The sequence below is a fragment of the Euprymna scolopes genome, chromosome 29, assembly GCF_053919585.1.
Source record: "Euprymna scolopes isolate OS-2025 chromosome 29, ASM5391958v1, whole genome shotgun sequence".
NCBI lineage: Eukaryota > Metazoa > Mollusca > Cephalopoda > Sepiida > Sepiolidae > Euprymna > Euprymna scolopes.
Window position 1 is genome coordinate 107,556,862 of NC_136510.1, and position 19,677 is coordinate 107,576,538.

Here is a 19,677-nt window from a genome sequence, read left to right on the forward strand (position 1 = left end):
GTAGCTGTTATGTAGAGAGGGTTGGTTTTACTTACCCATTTAAACCTTTGATGCAGATAGCAAGATCTTTTGTCATGTAGCCAGCCTCCACGGTTTCAATGCAAACTTCTTCAAGGGCTTTTGCAAATTTACCAAGTTCATTGTTGCCATCAAGTTTTCCGCGATGTGCAAGGCCACGTGTCCAAGCAAATATTGAAGCTGTAGGGTAAGCATAGAAAAGTAGAAAAGTAAATTAAACAAACATTTTTGCTTTTTGTTTGTATTAATTTTTTTTTTTTTACTCTTGTTCACCCGAAACAAAGGTTATTATTTTGGACCATGTTTATATGGCACTGTGTAAGGAGATGAGTGAGATGTTGGTTTACATTACATTTAAACTCCAGCACATCAGTACAAAGAAGAAGGGAAAAGGGAGGGAATTCCAAAGTCTGGTAGTCCAAGGAAAGAAACTATTAGAGTAGAAGGCTGTCTGGCATCTAGAGATCTCTACAGTGAAGGGGTGGGATTTTATTGCTAATCAGGTTTATCAAGGGTACGTATGTCGAGGAGGCACAAGTGCAATGGGTTCTTCAGTGTATGTTCCATTAAAATACTTATAAATCAGGGATACCACATTGCGGCGATAGGATAGGGATTGGAGCTTGGTTAACCTATTAGATTGGAGATTCTGTTTTGTATTATACTAGCGAGGGGTACCCGGCGTTGCCCGGGTGTTTGGAGATGTGTGTGGTTTTGGGTAACTCAAAACTCCGGGGGGGGGGGTTTAAAATAAAAAAAAAATGTTTTGGTAGGTAAGTATGAGGATCGAACCCGAAGCCTTCAGACATAGTTGTAAATTAAAGTGTGAAAAAAAAAGAGTGCGACGGTTTTAACCATTGGGCCACCGTGAGATGCTAACAGAAACACGTTTGAATTTATTTAATTACTTGGATTTGGCAGGTGCACGTTTTAATAACTTAATGAGGTCAACTTTTGACTGTGGCGTAGCATTTCATTTAATGCGGGAATGCTTTTTTTTTTTTCCCAAGACGTTGGGGGTAGGGGGAAACATTATAGGAAAAGGCCTAACCTACATGCGGCGAGCGAAAACTGTTGAATATTTATCTTCCCGAAATCGAGCAAATTAAATAGATAGGCGAGCTCCGTTGTTAAATCTGAGATATTACGATTTACATGTGATATAAAAAGTTTTAAAAAGTTGTTAGGCGACCGACCGCTTCTCTGAAAAAAGCCTTTCTTGGGCATACACAAAAAGCGAACATACATTTTCACTTTTATATATATAGATTAAGGACTAGCAGGGCTACCTGACATTGCCCAGGAGCATGGATAAGAAAATAAAAGAGTTAAACAAGTATGAGTAACATATATACAGACATGACAGAAAAGAATAGACACTAAGATAAATATTTTTCCTAGGATTAGTGTATGCTTATTTATATTTACAGATAAGAATAGTGCTGAAATAACTTAGAGTATCTCATTAAAATTGCATTTAACATTGAAGCATGCCACAAACCAAAAGAGCATCAGACCTATCAGAATTGGTCATCATCAGGAAATTTTTCAATCCCCATTTCTACTGTTAATAGAGTGATCATATAATTTACAAGAGCGGACAAAAAGTGCATAAAACCTCATCCAGGTTGCCTCGAGCCCTCTGAAAGAACCTTGCGCTTTGTTGAAAGAAATGTTGAAGAGGATTCTTGGCGCAAAGACTCTGACGTTGCAACACAAACTGGTGTCAGTCCTTGAACAGCTGTCAGGTATCTTCACAATCTGGGCTACTATGGTAGAGTTGCGAGAAGGAAACCTTTTTTTTTGTTCTGCCAATATCAAGCACAGAATTGATAGGGTTTGTGAGATGGTGGAGAAACCTACAACATTTTGGACCAATGTCATTTCCTCTGAGTCACGATTTTCATTATTTCCTGACAGTGGTAGGGTAGAGTATGGAAGCACCCCCAGCAAAAGTTTGATTTAAAAAGACTGCAGCTAACGCAAACACATAGGTTTTTCTCAGTTAGGGTATGAGGTGCAATTTGGAGTGATGGCCACTCAGATCTGGTGAAGTTCAAAGGAAACATCAGTTCTGCTAAATATGTTTCAATATTACACGAAGGACTCCTACCAATATTCTCAAGTGGTAAAATGAACCAAGTTAACTTCTTATTTATGGAAGATGGAGCTCCTTGTCACTCTGCTAGGAACCCAATTGAATACCTTTTGGGGCGTATTAGACTGGAACCTTTGCAAAAAGAAAAGAAAGCCATCTTCTAAGCCTGAACTTTTAACATTATTGCGTCAGACATGGCAAAAAACTCCTCTAGGTGATATTCATCAACTGATTAATGCCATGCCTAGGAGGGTTCGAGCATTAAAAACAGCAAAGAGAATGTCAACCAAGTATTAGTTATTGAATTTGACCATTTATTTTTGATTTTGTTCTATAAATTATTTGTTTATTGAAACTGTTTCTATGGGTGTCTAATCTTCGCACCATGGAGCCTGCCTACTACCACTTTTTTTTTAACACCTCTCTTCACCCTATCTGCCTATTGTTGTTTTGATTCCCTCCCCCCCGACCACCAAGTTACTACCATTTTTTTTAACACCTCTCTTCACATTCACAGGTTCGAGCCTGCCTGCCTACTACCAATTTTTTGTTATTTTGCTCAACACACACTTTTGAACACCTGGGCAACGTTGGGTACCCAGGCTAGTTAAAAATAAATCATAGCCAGACATTTTGTCCAAGTCTTGTTTGGAAATTGGAAAAATTATCAAGATAGTATACATGCGGGCCCACAAAATGGCAACTGTACAAAATAATGAAACAGTAACATTTTTTACGAAAAGAAAATTTCAAAAAAAAAAAAAAAAGAAAATTTAAAAAAAAAAAAAAAAAAAGAAAATTTAAAAAAAAAAGAAAAAAATATTTTCAAAAAACTTTTCTTATAAGAAATAAATATGTTTTTATTTGTTACTACAAATTATTTAATAAAAAAATAAATATTTATTCATGAAACTTACCGTAGGTTGATTATTTTTTATTTATTTATTTCCATTTTTTGTTTTCATTGAAATATGATAAATGTATTCTATCATGATGTTTTCTTTTCTTTCTAGTGTTTGAAATTTCAGCATATTTCAGCAGCTTACATAAGTTGCTGGAAAATATTGGCACAACATCATGAAAAAAGGGACCGTTCACTGCATAAGTACTGTAAATTCATTTTTGATCATTATGGCTTAAAGTTTATTCTTAAAACGGTTTACATCAGATTTATTTTTAACAATTTGTTTGAAAAATATATTTCTCTATTAGTATGGTACCACTTGCCCGGAGAGAAAAGAGTCTTTCTGGCTCTTTTAGTTTTCTCAATTTTCCCGGGTAATATCAATAATATCACAAAATTGACATTAGCTAACCGATAAACTTATTTCCCCTTTTTTTAATATATTTCTTTCCTCTTTTTCTTTTTTACTTCTCAACATATATCTGGACTGGTGCATCTACCACTAGTTTCTCCCTCTTGGATAGGGTCCAAAAAGGTGTCTTCAATCTAATAGGTCTCATTTTGTCAACTATAAGGCCACCATTCACCCATGTATGGAGTATTGCTGTCACATTTGGGCTGGTGCATCTGCTACTAGTCTCTCGTTCCTTGACAAGGTTCAAAAGAGAGTCGCAAACCTGATAGGTCCTGAACTGGCATCTAAGCTTCAGCCTCTGTCCCATCGATGAAATGTTGCATCCCTCTGCCTGTTCTACAAGTATTTTAGTAGTGAATGCTCTGACGAACTGCAATCACTTGTGCCCCCACGACGTGAGCACCCTCGACAAACCCGACAGGCTGCTAAATCCCACCCCCACACTGTAGAGATCCCTAGATGTAATAGATCTTTCTACTCCAATAGTTTCTTCCCCAGAACCGCTAGACTTTGGAATTCCATTCCAGGTCCCTGCTTCCCCAACAGTACTGACGTGCAGAAGTTCAAGTGTAACGTGAACCGACATCTTGCTGCCCAAATCCCTACATAGTACCCCAGTAGTTGCTTCCCCTGATAGTAGCCCCCTACACCAAAGTGGCAATTTGCCTTGTTTGGGGTGAAAATGTAATAAAAAAAAATTAAAAAAAAAAAAACTAAGCTCCAACATCTGTTCCATCGCCACAATGTTGCATCTCTGTGCCTCTTTTACAAATATTTTAATGGAATGTGCTCTGATGAACTCATTGCACTTGTGCCCCCTCAACATACATATCCCTGACAAACCTGCTTAGCAACAAAATCACACCCCTTTACTGCTGAGTTCCCCAAATGCCAGAAAGCTTTCTACTCTAATAGTTTCTTCCCTGAAACAGTTACTTTGGAATTCCCTTCCTGCTACCTGCTTCCCTGACTGTACTGATATACAGAAGCTTAAATGTAGCATAAACCAACATCTTGTTAATCTTTCTTAGGAATGACCCCAAATAGCAGCTCCTTACATCGATGTACCTTGTTATGGGTGAATGTGAGTAAAAAAGAAAAAGAAAACCTACTTTTATATTTAGAAATCCCATTAATTATTTTTAAAGTCTCAATGAAGTTACCTTCATTTTTTTTCTCTAATAAAGTAGTTAAACCCACAATTTATTAAAGCAAAAAATACCAGTAAAATGGATTCATGCGAGTCAAAATATTATAACAGTTAATTCATACTGTATTCTTTATTAATATGAAAATTGCTAAATTACCTATAGAATTTGTAGATGTCTCTTTCCCCTGTTGATGGAAACGGTAATGCCTTGTGACTGTGCCATGAGCCGCCTCAGCTTCAATAGTTTTGTTGTCCGGACAATATAAGACACTGGTCATCAGACCAAGAGAACCAAAACCTGTGAATAAAACGTGAAAATATTAACAGAAAGAATTGTTATAGTAATTTAACCATGCATGCATGAACTCCATATCAACCGGATCCAATAGACAGGCTGAACATTTCAGTAATACCCTGAAAAGAGTCCTGAAGAAAGCTAGGAAAAACCCTACAATAGTTCTTTCAAGTGTACAGAATTAGGCCCCAAAACAACTCACCAAAATTCCCCAAATTCAAACTAGAATTGTCCAGAAGGAGTCATGGTGTAATGGATAAAGTACTAGATAAATCCAGTTCTAAGTGACATTCTTCTAGAGGTTGAAGGTTCAATCCCCAATGCAGGCAATACTAAGAATACAACTGCAAGTTACTTAAGACTTCTACCCGGTCATGGCTGACAGAATGAGAGTATGCTACACCCATGGATTAAATAAAGGGTTTCGTTTGAAATTTTGTGAAGATTTCCAAGTCTGACAAAATGATTTCTGAGTTTGATAAGATGCACCTGAAAAAGGTTGGAGGTTACATTAGTGCAAACGTTGTGTGAGAACAGTAATCAGAATAATTCAACATCATCAGTTTTTTTTTTTAGGTGTTTTTGTGTGAAAAACGTTTTTAGAAAATCATAGAAAATATGATCTATCTAATTTGGGGTTTTCTTTTTGGCAGTTTCGTTACCCACACTTTCATTATTTTGTCCATTAGTCCTTACATCCCATGAGTGATGTTTCTGACAAAGGGGGAAGAATTGCTGTTTTCTTAGTTGAAATCTGTCAACACTTATTATTGACATATTTTATTTTTTATTTTATTTTTTTGCTTCTTACATCATATGGCTTTATGTTGTGTAGGGAGTGAGTTCCATAAAAAACAAAAAACAAAATTAAAGTACCCAAGTTTACTCACATGAGACAAAATTGAAATCAAAAAGCATTTGTCACGCGATGTGTAGAAAGAAAATGGCTGTAGAGTTCCAGTTTTATGTAAAAACTTTAAAAAAAAAAAATCCTTACTCCACATATAAATTATAAAGAAAATTGTTTGTAAGGAAAATTTGTTTCACTCAAAATAAAAAAAAATAGAAAGTTTTATGGTATTCAACGTTGAAATCTATCTTTTATATATTTTCATTTATAACCATCAATTGACTGTGAATAACAGTTCAATGCGCATGGTAAATTAGAGATTACACAACTTCAAGAATTGGGCATGAACTGATGATAAATTAATATAAAATAAATATTAATATATAATATACAAGTCACAAAGAGATGAGAAGCACACATAAACATATACATTTTTTATATATACAAACCAATATTTCTAGTTTAGTCTTAATTTTACCTTTTGAAATTGTTGTATTGGATGAACACAGTCATCATGTTATTCTGTAAAAAATTTCAAAAAAGCATCATGCCAGTACAGTATTAAAGTCATTATCTGGGGTGCTTCAAATATATTTGATCCAAATCTTCCTTCTGATTTTAACACCAATTTTGCAAAAACCTTTGACTCACCCGTGTATTATTGTAGTTGAGCTTACCTTGAGCGACTGTATCAGACTGCACGTCACCATCATAGTTTTTGCAAGCCCATACGAATCCGCCTTCTGATTTTAAAACAAACGCAACCATATCATCAATCAATCGATGTTCATACCAGATATTCTTCTCTTCAAATTTTTGTTTATATTCACTAGAAAGAAAAATAAATAAACTAATTTTGCTTCATCCAAATATGCACAACATATCTCTATTTCATCCTCTCTATTATATTTATAAATAAATAAATTTTGATACGTTCAAAACATGCATGACAATAACAAAGGAATCTCTTATTTCATCTTCTCTATTTAAGCCTTGAAATAGCTGAATTTTTAAAAGTTGGATCTAAATAGCATTTACTGTTTATTTAAATTGGACCTAAATAGCATTTAAAAATAAAAGTTGGATCTAAATAGCATTTAAGCTGACAAATAAAAGTTTGATTCTGACTAGCTAATTTCCATTTCTTATCTTTGCACCATGTTATTGGCAATAAACTAATGTATTTTACTACTGTTTATTTAAAAAATATATACTTAATCTGATTCTGCAATTTTCCAATATGGAAATTTTTTTTAAACAAACACCTAAAAAGAAAATTAATATTTAAGTAAATGATAGTGTTTCTTATTGCCTTCTTTTTAGCTTAGATTTATAAAAAAAAACGATGTGGTTATTAGAACATTTGGATGCCCATATCCGATTTATGCACAGGATCCCATTGCATAAAATGTTGATTTGCAGACCAAATATCAAGCAATTTTAGTGGTAGACATAAAAACCTTACCCCCATAAATAAATAGATCCACTTAAGTTGTGGGTGACTAATGATCCCTTTTCATTAGTTATGCCATAGATGTAAGGGAGGGTATCATTTTTTCTCTGGATTGTTCCACTTACCCTTGATTTTGATGCAGAGTATTTAGCAAAAGGGTATCAGATACCATTTTTTTAATATATTTTTTAATAACAAAAATGAATATTATTTGATTTTTTTATACTTACTTGTCATATAACTCCTGAAAAATGTCTTTAAATCGTCCGTCGTATTTCTTGAGAATTGTGTTTTTCGTACTAAAATTACAAGTAAAAATGAGAATGAGATATCTTTATAAATGACAAGGTTATACAAAATCCAGAGGATGTCAGTTTATATAGAATCAGTTTGAGCATTAGCAACGATTCTGAAGCAAATTTCAGAAATGAAAGAAGCAATTTACGATTTGAAATTGATGAAAACGAGCCGAGCATACGGGCTTCCCCTCAACAAGTGAAAAATTTACTTTCACCATGACTAATGTTTGTGCAAAATTTTTAAAAAATCCAACATGTAGTTATTGAAAAAAGTGTGAACAAATGAATGGACAAACGATTTTGGGGCAATTTTACCCCTATAATGCTCCCTAGGAGGGCAACCAAAGTTATCCCGGAAAATTCGTTCTGGCAAAAATTTACTTTCACCATTAATCGGTAATCAGCCAATTTGCTAATCGTTACATCCCTAGTGAAGAGCAAACAATATTTTGGTCCCTTTGGACCCCCTGGGAATGCAACGAGAATGTTCCCAGGGTCAAATATTATGTTTCCATCACATGGTCTTGCATTTGGGTAATTTTCAGCAAAATCTAATGGTCGGAAAATATTTCATGTCCCGAAAAGTGCTATTTGTAGCCATTTGACTCCTTTTAACTCCCTGGGAACGCAACCAAAATTTTTATGAAAAATCTGAGAATGTTACATTTCCTCCCTTGAGTAGTTGTAACTTTATGCAAAATTTTAGAAAAAAATGTAATGAATAGTTATTGTGAATTTTGGGAACGAACAGACAAACAGACAAGGGTGAATTCTAAGGCCCAAATCCAACTAAGTCGGTGGACTAAAAAAGTTTAGTAATAAAAATTTTAGAAAAGAGTGAGCAAATATCATATATGTTCGACAAAATGTATAATTATTTCAATGGAAAAACAAACCTGAGATATAATGGCCAACCTTTATTGAGGGCAAACTGAAATGAGCTGTGTCCGAAATCTCTTATACTCTGTAAGACCAACAAAAAAGATATAAAAACAATTAAAATACCATTATATACTGAAGACATTTTTATTTGAACTATTCGAATGACTATTCTTATCTTCAATATTGTTCTTATAATATTCTGACCTATGTAACCTATGATCTTATTCAGGTGCAACTTTGTTGAACTTGGGAATCTACACAAACTTTTGAACGGAATCCTTCATATAAATTATGAGGATAGATTATTCTTGTTCTATCAGCCATGACCGGATATAAATCTTATATAAGTAATTTTTATTTTATTATTAGTTATTATTGCTTCTAGTAAGGATTGAACCTTCCACCCCCAGAAGAGTGTCATTTAGAACTGATTATCAACACCCTTATCCGTAGTACTATTGGTTAATGAGCAAAAATTGAGTTTTGCTAAATTGCCCTAAAGTTTTCAAAATTTTCAGAAAAGAATTACTTCTCTTATTACGATTTTAACTTTTTTTTTTCCAGTAAAACTCAATTTTTGCTAATTGTCTTAAAAAATTGTTTTCATTAATAATTAATTTTCTACCTATCATTTTTTGTAATTTTTGGATGTGTTCATTACCGTGACATGACAATTAAGTAGATACGATTGGTTTTACTTGAAATTCAATATTTTGATTTTCGAACTTTGCTCTTATAACAAAGAAGCACATCATTTTTATTATTTTTAATAAATAAGGCACATCATTTTTATTATTTTTAATAAATAAGGCACATCATTTTTATTATTTTTAATAAATAAAGCACATCATTTTTATTATTTTTATAAACAAGGCACGCCATATCTCACACAATATTTAGCTTCCTCTGGACACTTTTATATCTCTGAATTTGTTATGATATGCCACAGTGAATGGCCATACATGCGTGGTGGAAAGTCACACCCTTCAAGAGGTAATCCTGTTAAGACGCACGGGCACATCCATATTAACAGTAGATCCAGAGAAGTAAACTTCGATAAATAATCATGTTATTTCTGTGGGTAGCGGTAGTTACTGTGGCATCCAACCAAAGTATAGTGATGGGTTTAAGATTGCACGGACGATTATATTCTTGACAATGGATAAGCACAATATCCCAGTTAGCGAGATGGGATCTCGACAAAATACTTGTCCTTTTGAAGGGGAATTTAGCAGTTAAATTTTTGGTACTATTACAGTTTAGTCAAGACATTCAAAAATGAAAATATCGAAAAAAGGTTATATTGTATGTATCCGTTTTGGACTGAAGATCTCAAAAAAAAACTTTCATTTAATTTGATCGAGTAGTTTTTTATTTACAGTGGAAAAACACGTTCTTATGAGAGCGCGTTGAAGTCAGCCATTATGAAATTTGCTGAACATGCCACGGGGAGATAACTCCAGTTAAAATGCCGATACTCCCTCCCTATCTTTAATTTTAGCTTATCTTCCTAAAAATCGAACCTTTTGCTCGGTATCATAACAAATTGTTTTTTCGCTGTAAAAAAACAAAAAAACTACTTGATGAAATTTTTTTTCGGAGAACTTCGTTTCATAATGGAGACATGTAATTTGAACTTTTTTTTTTTTTTTCGATATTTTCATTTTTTAAATGTCTTGTACAACTGTACAAGTACCAAATTTTTTGCTTCAAATAAACTATGGCTGTTTTAAGACAGCCTCCAAAAGGTAGATCTGTGCAAGCTATGAAAATTTGTTTGCAAGAAGAAGAAGAAGAAGAAGAAGAAACTTTTTATTTCTTCTAAACATTCAGACTAGTGATGGGACTATCCCAATATTTTCCTGATTCCAATACAATTACTATGTATGGCACAGTCACGTTTTTAGAAATAAGATGCACACTCCGGTTCTTGCCAGATCACTGAAGTTAAGCAACGTTGAGTCTGGTCAGTACCAGATGGGTGACCATTTTAGAAGGCTAGGTGCTGTATGTACCTTCTGGGAAGGTTGGGCGTGGGGCCAGCACCCTCACCCTGAAAAAAGATCTACTCGCTACAAAAGTATCTACAAAGTTGTGGATGGCCTATCCCCCCCACCCCAGGTGCTCAAGGCTATGGATGGATGGAATACAATTACTGATTCCATTTAAATTCTCAATTCCGAACGAATTACCGATTTTGATTCCAATTCTTACAAATTTATAAATATCTAGTTTTTGAGATTTTTTTTAATTTTTGGATTATTTTGAAATCTTGTTTGGAGTTATAAGTCATTTTAGTTTCAGAAAAGAAGAGAAATATTGCTTCAAGCAAAATGGCTATATCAGTCCAGAGAAGCTTTGAATTGTGAAAACTTGCAGACGAAGAACAAAGTTTCTGGTAGGTAACCGATTCCAAGAAGTTTTAAATTGTAAAAGCTTGCAGACGAAGAGCAGAGTTCCTTCTCATATGAAAACGAAAAGTTATGTGCAGGAATTCTTAAGAGATTCAGTATAGTTTATGGAGTGATTCCGCTTTCTAATTGGTTGTTAGCAGAGCATGGTTCCATCTGATTCGTCAGTTCTTATCACCCCTGTTTATAAATAGAACCTTTCAATTTTTTGTAGCCGTACCCTCATAATTATGCCAAAAACATTGCAACATCCTGTGTAATGTATGCATATATTTTTTTGCCATATCCCGTGTAATGTATGCATATATTTTTTTGAAATATCCCATGTAATGTATGCATATATTTTTTTGCCATATCCCGTGTAATGTATGCATATATTTTTTTGCCATATCCTGTGTAATGTGTGCATATATTTTTTTGCCATATCCTGTGTAATGTATGCATATATTTTTTTGCAATATCCCGTGTAATATATGCATATATTTTTTGCAATATCCTGTGTAATGTATGCATATATTTTTTTGCAATATCCTGTGTAATGTATGCATATATTTTTTTGCCATATTCTGTGTAATGTATGCATATATTTTTTTGCCATATCCTGTGTAATGTATGCATATATTTTTTTGCCATATCCTGTGTAATGTATGCATATATTTTTTGAAAATAAAAATACACTAGGGGATGGGGGGGCATACATAACACGATAGACCTTTATAACTATTTTTTTCTCAAATGTTTTTCCTCTGAGTGAAAACAGTGATTTTCTAAACTCAATGTGACATTTTCATCTATATTTTTTACTTGTGCCATTTATTCCTATTTATATACTCATGCCATTTTGCAAGTGCCATTTTTACTGAAATCTAAATTCATTATTATGATCTATAGATTTTAGTTTTACTGGTAATTTAAAAACAATATGAATGTCGATCATTTTTGGTCTGTGTTTTTTACTTGTGCCATTTTTCCTATTTATCCATTCATGCTTTAATCTGTTCCATTTTTATCGTACTTCTGGTTTCATTTTAGCCTAAACTCATTATTATGATCTATAGATTTTATTTTACCGATAAGTTAAAACAATAAATATTTATTATTCTATTATTAAAATATAAAGTTAAAACAAAAAATAAAAGAATCATTTTTGGAATCGGAAATTAGGAACACACTTTTAGAAGACATTTATTTTAAATAAAATTTAAAAGATAAATTTGAAAACTTTAAATGCAAGGAAAATGATAAAATCATTTTTTATTTACTTCTTTGTTGCTGTTGTTGTAAGTCCACTATTTCACTAAAAATAGCCTCATCAGGTTAATAAGTCTGGTTCATATTTTTTTTTTGTCTTCATTTTGTTGTTATGAAGGAGATGCTTCTTCGGAGAAGAAAAGAAGTTGAATGTACGTGCTGTCCAGTTATTTTTTTTTTACTTAAATTTTCTCACTCAAAGCTGGAGTGAAGCACACGTGAAATAACCGGACAGCACGTACATTCAACTTCTTTTCTTCTCTAAGAAATCATCTCCTCCATAACAACAAAATAAAGACAAAAAAAAAAAAGAAAAAAACTACGGACCAGACTTATTACCCTGATGAGGCTATTTTTAGTGAAATATTGGACTTACAGCAACAACAAAAAATAAAAATGATTTTATCATTTTCCTGATATTTAAAGTTTTCTAATTTATCTTTTAAATTTTATTCGAAATAAATGTTTTCTAAAAGTGTGTGACTATCTTTTTACTTCAATTTTCCCGCTCAAAACTAGAGCAAGGCACATATGAAATAACCGGACAGCACATACATTATTACCCTGATGATGAGGCTATTTTTAGCGAAATATTGGACTTACAACAACAACAAAAAAAAGTAAATAAAAAATGATTTTATCATTTTCCTGACATTTAAAGTTTTCAAATTTATCTTTTAAAATTTATTTGATTCTGATCTTACAAAAAGTTCCGATTTTCCTGATTAATCGCCCCAACATTAATTCTCACCAACCCAGTCAATTTTTATCTATATTTTTTTCATGCCCCATTTTTTCCTATTTACATATGCATGCCATTTTACCAGTTAATGGCTGCGTCTTATAACAGGATACCTTCTAAGCTATTAATATGCATAAATATAGTTGTATGAGAATAAAACAGAAAAAGAGTTGATGACCAATTAACAGCAATTACCTGGTCTGTGTTATACATTCCCATAGCAACACCACCGCCATCTTTAAAATCAAACACTGTGTATTGCATTGTTTCACCATTTTCAGGAGTGAATTTGATTTCAAGTTTTCCAGGTCCAGGAACAACAAAGTCTGTAGCTTTATACTGTAAAACAAAAAATAAAAAAATAAACAAAAATAGAGGAAGATTGGTTTTACAGGTGTCTTTTTTTTGGGGGGGGGGCGGAAGCACGCACCCAGGATACATCTGTTGTTTGTCAATAAAAAAATATTTGGTATTTGTTAAGATAGAGTTGACGAATTGATTTTTTTAAAATATGTTGTTTTAAGCAAAACCAATATCACGTACTTAATTGTCATGTCGAAAATAGTAATATATCCAAAAATTATGAAAAATGCAGAGTAGAAAGTTATTTATGGTTAAAAGTATTTTTTACGGAAAATTGAGTAAAATTGCATTTTTCTTAGACATTGTAAAATAGACAATAAGAGTTCACACGCAGGGGACATAACTCGGAACGAATATTTTAGACTACTTGTTCATGATGTGTAATATTTGTTGTCTATAGTGATAGACCATTTTTTTTTAATAAAAACACAACAGTAGTTGTTCTACTCAATGAATTGTAAACAGCTTGATGTTAGTTTTTTAATCATCAAATATCAGATTTTTTTATGGAAATCGCTCCAGACAAAGCATGAAGACATTTGATGTAAAAACCAAAAAAAATTTTTTTAAAACTTCCATAAGGTCAAAAACCAGCCAATAATAAATGTGAGATGAAAAAGAGAAAGAAAAAAAGTAGTATTTATCCTAGATGAGTTGAATGAACTTTCTATAGAGGAAGAAATTTCATGACAATATCAAATTCACAAGTGGTTCCTATTTTCACATGTGTCCAAATGTGAAGATAGTCATGTCGGCTTGTTTGTATTCATGCTTTAGTAGAACCACGAGCCTGATGGCCAGGTGAGTTTTTTGAGTCCTAAGAAAGAAGTTGGGGGCGAATAAGTCTGTTCTATGTGGAATTGTTATCCGTCCAAGGTCTAGAAAGAAAGTGTGTTGCTGTTTTAACTTTTTATAAATTCAGTCACATGACTGAGAGTTGGCTTCTGATTGGACAAGCCAAGAAGGAAGTGTATTCGAAATCTACAGCTGTGAGAATTCACTCCTGCTTGTGTTCGTTGCAATTTCATCTTCTGCAGCTTATTTACATTGATTCTTTCAATTTTCATCAATAAAGCATATCCTGCTTTTTTTTTTTCATCAGCTATAAGCCTAAGTAGGGGATAATGTAGCAGTTTTATTATTATTTAAAAAAATTTGACTTGCTTTTTTTGATTACAAACTATTTTCTTTTGAGCAAAGTTAGTCATACATTACCCAATCAGAACACTTTGCACGGGAGGCACATCTGCTGAACTATTGTATATTGTTTTCCTATTTTTTCTCCAGTTGTATGTTTCAATGTCAAGTTGAAAAATGGCTATCTTGTCCCAAAACAAAAAGTTCATGTGCACAAGACCCAACCAACTCCGCATGCTTTTATATTTTTACACATAAATTGCATAAATACCAACAAGTCTTTGTAAACAAATCAATGTTAGTTTTTAATCATCCAAAAATCAGAAGATTTGTAGCAGTCACCATAACAAACTATTTTCTTGTGGATTAATGCCCCCTTGCTGATTGATGCGACCATGCACTGATCAGTCAGCTACCAGAATACATTAATCCTATGTGTACCTTAAGGGACTATTTACTCCTGTCAGGAACAATCCAGCAGCTAGCAGAGGAGCCCAGACCACCAAAGAACACAGACCTCTCTCCTCTTATTCTGTCCATTGAATCCTCTCAGGTGGTAACTATTCCACTGAAAACTTCCACTGGACAACCTGGGGACACTTCAAGTTTTCTGCTTACCGACAGTAGAACACCCAAGAACTTTCTGTTCCTTTTTCTTTTCTTTCGTCTTGGACACAGTCCTTCTTATTGCGAAATAAACCTTTTCGTTGTTTTGTTATAAAAAAGTGTTGTCTAATTATTCAGTGCCTTTGTGTTTATTAATCTTTTATTAGGGGGTTTAATGCACTCACGCATAAAACTACCTATAGATTGTTCAATTTTAATTAAATTTTCAGCATTCATTTAATAAATTCTTACAATGGCGGTGTAAAGTGGGAAAATATGTCCTTCCAGCTTGTTACTGAGTTCAACACAATAAGCTATTCCCATGTCTCTGCTATATATAGCCATCAGGGGAGATCACCATAGGTTACTTCCTGTTCAGGGGAGATTGTCCTTGGTTACTGCCTATTCAGAGGAGATCATCCCTGGTTATTTCCTGTTGTGAGAAACAGAAAATTCTTATACCTATATAATTATATATTTTACTGGCAGGACTATCAGGTGTCACACACGGCCTTAATTTCCATAAATTACGTAGAATACAGAAAGAGTCAAAATATAAATAAACAATCTGTATAATATATTGTAATTTGAAATGTCTACATTAATTTTGGAAACAAACAAAGGCTTTACGTGCGTGAGACAAGATGCAACCAATGTTACGGCAGTATGTATTACCGCTGACTCAGCATGCTTTTGTATTTCTGTTCATGTAACTACGGTCATAATGAGTATTTGAAACATACCTGATCTCCGTACGCATGACGACCAATTACTATACTTTTCTTCCAACCTGGAACCAGGCGAGGAATATTCTTACAAATAATGGCTTCCCGAAATACTGTTCCTCCTAATATGTTTCGAATAGTTCCATTTGGAGATTTCCACATTTTCTTCAAACCAAATTCTAAAAAAAAAAAATGCTATCATAAGAAAAGTACCTAACAATGCATTTTTGAATATTCCAATTTTTTGGTGTAGGTGTTAAATATTGTGCAAGTAAATCTACTAGCATATAAAATGGTAAGTTGATAAGAACAGGAAATAAAAGTTTAGTTGGAATCAAGTTGCTAAACATAGGGTTAAAATTACTAGATTGCAGGGACTGATAGAAACTGATGTGACATCACATGACCCAAAGAGAGAGTGAGGGAGAGAAATCTTCAGTTCCTTGGAAGTACTACAAGTGTGAAGATGTTAAGATAGAAATTTACTGACAATATATGATTAAACAGTGATCCAAGGGTAACAAAGTTGCTGACACATATTTAGCAGCAGCAGCAGGATGACATGTATGCAAATGACCAAGCCGGTGCACGAGGTGACGTCACAGCAGAGGAAAAGAAAGGAAAGAAAAGTGAAGAGAAAAGAGGCACCACATGGCAAAGACTGAAAAAGCGTGTGTCGGCGTAAGATGGACGTGTGGCCCATGGTGGCATAAGAGACTTTTAAGCACATGTCGAGATGACAGAGTTTTGTTAATTACATGGCAAACTGACAGATTTTTTAAACAAGATGCAACACGTTGTTGGAAAGTGCCATGAATAAATGCCTTTTATTTCAACCAACAAAAAAAGCAAGTCAAATTTTTTTCTTTCTCTCCTTTCCTTTCTTTTCTTTATGACTCTCTGCATGCAATCTGTAGGTTTGTATGAAAACGTAATGACTATGTTACAGTTGTAAGAGCTTTTTACAAAATATTTTAATGGAATGTGCTCTGATGAACTCGTTGCACTTGTGCCTCCTCGGCATACATATCCCAGACAAACCCATTTGCGATAAAATCTCACCCCTTCATTGTTAAATGCCAGAAACCTTTCTATTCTAATAGTTTCTTAGTTTCTTCCTTCGAACAACTAGACTTTGGAATTCCCTTCTTGCTACCTGCTTCCCTGTTTGTACTGATATGCAGGGGTTTAAATGTAATGTAAACCAATATCTTGTTAATCTTTCCTAGCCATGATCCCAAAAATAGTAACCCATTAATGTTTAAGTGGCAATATGGCTTGTTAGGGGTGAATGTGAGTTAAAAAAAAGAAAGAAAAGAAAAAAAGAGATAACCAAACAGGGGGATTTCTCAAGGAGAGAGCTATTGTTTTCAATCAGAGGAAGACAAGGATCCGAGCATTAGTGGTGAAAGGAGAGAAATTAAACTGATATAAAAAATGGATTCTTAGTCAGAATGCAACCTAATTAAAAAAAAAAAAAATACATAAAAATATTTATGATGTACCTACGCGTTATATAACAAAGATGTCATATTCCAAAAATCACATGAACTGATTAAGTAGTTTTATTTTTAACTAGCAGATGTACCTGACATTTCCCAGTATTAAATGTAATGTTAAATTCCTTTAAAAAAAATGAAATAAAAAAAATGGAAAAAAACTCAGACATGTGCATGTGAGTATTGTTTTTTTCTAAACAGTTCACTTCTTGTGAGTAAAACAAAATACGAAATACTTGAGCTGAGATAGAAATCAAAACCTAAAGACAGTGAGTCAAGTACAATAACCATTAGGCCTGCTTGATACGATCTTTAAAAAGTGTTTTCAAACCTACTTATTCTTAACATAAGAAATCTGTCATGTGAACACTTCAGGCATGCGTATTTATGAAAAAGTTGACAAACAGATATAATTCTGATGCCCCCCCCCCACCAATTTTTCAATTTTGACCTCTTAGCAATCCTTTCATTCCAGATAAAAAAATTTCCACATGTCTGAATACCCTATATACCAAATTTCAGGTCTGTAGATCAAAGATTCGTTTAGTATATAGGTTGAGAGTTGTCCTCACACATACACACATTCTCATTTTTATAGATATATAGATATATAGAGACTAAGAAAATAACATTTTATGATGAAGCAAAAAAGGACTGTCTTGCGCCGCCATCTTGAAAAAGAAAAAGCAAGGGCAGATAACTCCACAATAATTTAAACTTGTTAAATCAGTTTTGTAATGCTACTGATTTCCCATTAATCGCTTAAGATTGTTAAAAATTATTTTCTTTATAAAAAAAAAACTACTTAAAATTAAATTAAATTGATATAAAAAATTAATTTATATACCTTCAACTCTCTTCTCGTCGGGTGTAATTGTGGCACATTTGATGCCAACATTGTATTTTTTTATCGCATTTGCAGCATCAATCGTGACTGAAAGAAAAAAAAATGATTAAAATTATTACAAATTTGTTACCAAAAAATAAAACAAAAAACAAATGAATGTCTGGCATCTTGTAAGATGCCCCATCTTCAGTAAAAACAAAATGAGAAAGTTTAAAAAAAAAAAGAAATTTAATTTATAAAACTCACTATGTCTATCTGTCTGTCTCCATATTTTCAAACTCTATCTCTTTCAAAACTAAAAGTCACAGAGCAGAGCTACAGGCCTCAAATGATTGGATTTTTTATGGACCATTCTTTTATGGGTTTTTAGTCGTTAAATTTAGTTTAGTAGTTTAAAGAGTTTTTAAGGGGTCAAAATTGAAAAAATTGTTATACATTTTGTACATTCATTTTAGTTTATTTTTAATCGGTTCATATGTGTGTCATGGTGGTACAGTGGTAACATCACCAGCTTTGAATACTACAGTTTTGATTTCGGTTTCGATTCTAGTTGATGGCATCCAAATACTTTTTTCTTTTTTACTTTTGAAATCACAACTTTATAATAATATATACAAAATCTGGAAAAATTAAAATATCATATTTAAACGTATTTTATGACCAAGCAAAGTCCTCTCCCCTCGCTAGTAGTGAAAAAATAGTGATATTTTAAAGTATCTCTGTACATAAAAGCTTGCCTGGCTAGAAAAGTTAAAAAAAAAAAAATGTAGTGAAAAAATTTAAATATCACTATTTTTTTTTTTTTTTTGTAACTTTTCTAGTCAGGCAATAGTGATATTTAAAGTGTCTCTGTACACAAAAGATTGCTGGGCTAGGAAAGTAAAAAAAAAAAAAAAAACAGATTTCAACTGCTCAAAATGTCATGATCAATTAAGAAAAAAGAAACGAGAGATACAACTAATTCAAAAGTTAATAGACCTCTAATTTGCCAACAGTAATGCACACAATCAATTCTTCCCAACACAGAAAACACAGTACTTGCATCAGGGTACCCTGCTGCAGTAATGAAACTCTTTATTGCACATGTTTTAATATAACGACGTAAATACCCCAACTAGCCATACAAGCAGCAAAATCCCACCCCTTAATCATTGTCATCCCTAGATGCCAGAAAGCCTTCTACTCTAATAGTTTCATCCCTCAAACTGATAAACTTTGGAATTCTCACTTGGTTTCCTGCTTCCCTGACTGTACTGTCATGGAGAAATTGGCACTTCTACACGATCAGAACGAAATTTTGTAGCCAATAAATGGAGTTTTCAGATAAAATGGTTTCTACTGATTTTTTTTGTCAATTCTAATAAAGTACAATGCTAGCTTCCGAATAAGACAGTCAAATTACCTGAATATTACTGAATTATTAAAAAAAAAACAACTTTAATTGTGTTAGCAGGTGAAAAATTGCAGCCATCTTGTTTAAATCAAAACGGAAAATAACCTCCATTTTGAACTCTCCTGTGTCTTACATAAGCAAATACGATTGTTTTCTTCAAATATTATTTTCTGTTTTCTTTAATAAAAAATTTTCTACCTTATCAATTTTCGTGATTTTTGGATATAATCATGTTAAAAATATGAGGAATACGTAGATACCATTGTTTTCATGTGAAATTCAGTTTTACGATTTCCGAAATTTAGTTCTGATAGTGTAGAAGCGTCAGAAATTTAAATA

At 33.1% G+C, this 19,677-nt stretch overlaps 1 protein-coding gene across 1 annotated transcript in view; it reads right to left on the bottom strand.

Moving 5' to 3' along the window:
• LOC145252812 (isocitrate dehydrogenase [NADP] cytoplasmic-like) overlaps positions 1-19,677 on the bottom strand; it is a 58,400-nt gene that overhangs the window by 3,530 nt on the left and 35,193 nt on the right. The window contains exons 4-11 of the mRNA XM_080112778.1: positions 17,946-18,032; positions 15,618-15,778; positions 12,964-13,107; positions 8,379-8,446; positions 7,414-7,482; positions 6,408-6,559; positions 4,743-4,883; positions 36-198 (exon numbers count right to left, since the gene is read on the bottom strand). Coding sequence (XP_079968904.1) covers positions 36-198; positions 4,743-4,883; positions 6,408-6,559; positions 7,414-7,482; positions 8,379-8,446; positions 12,964-13,107; positions 15,618-15,778; positions 17,946-18,032 — 985 coding nt within the window. The remainder of the gene's footprint in view (positions 1-35; positions 199-4,742; positions 4,884-6,407; positions 6,560-7,413; positions 7,483-8,378; positions 8,447-12,963; positions 13,108-15,617; positions 15,779-17,945; positions 18,033-19,677) is intronic.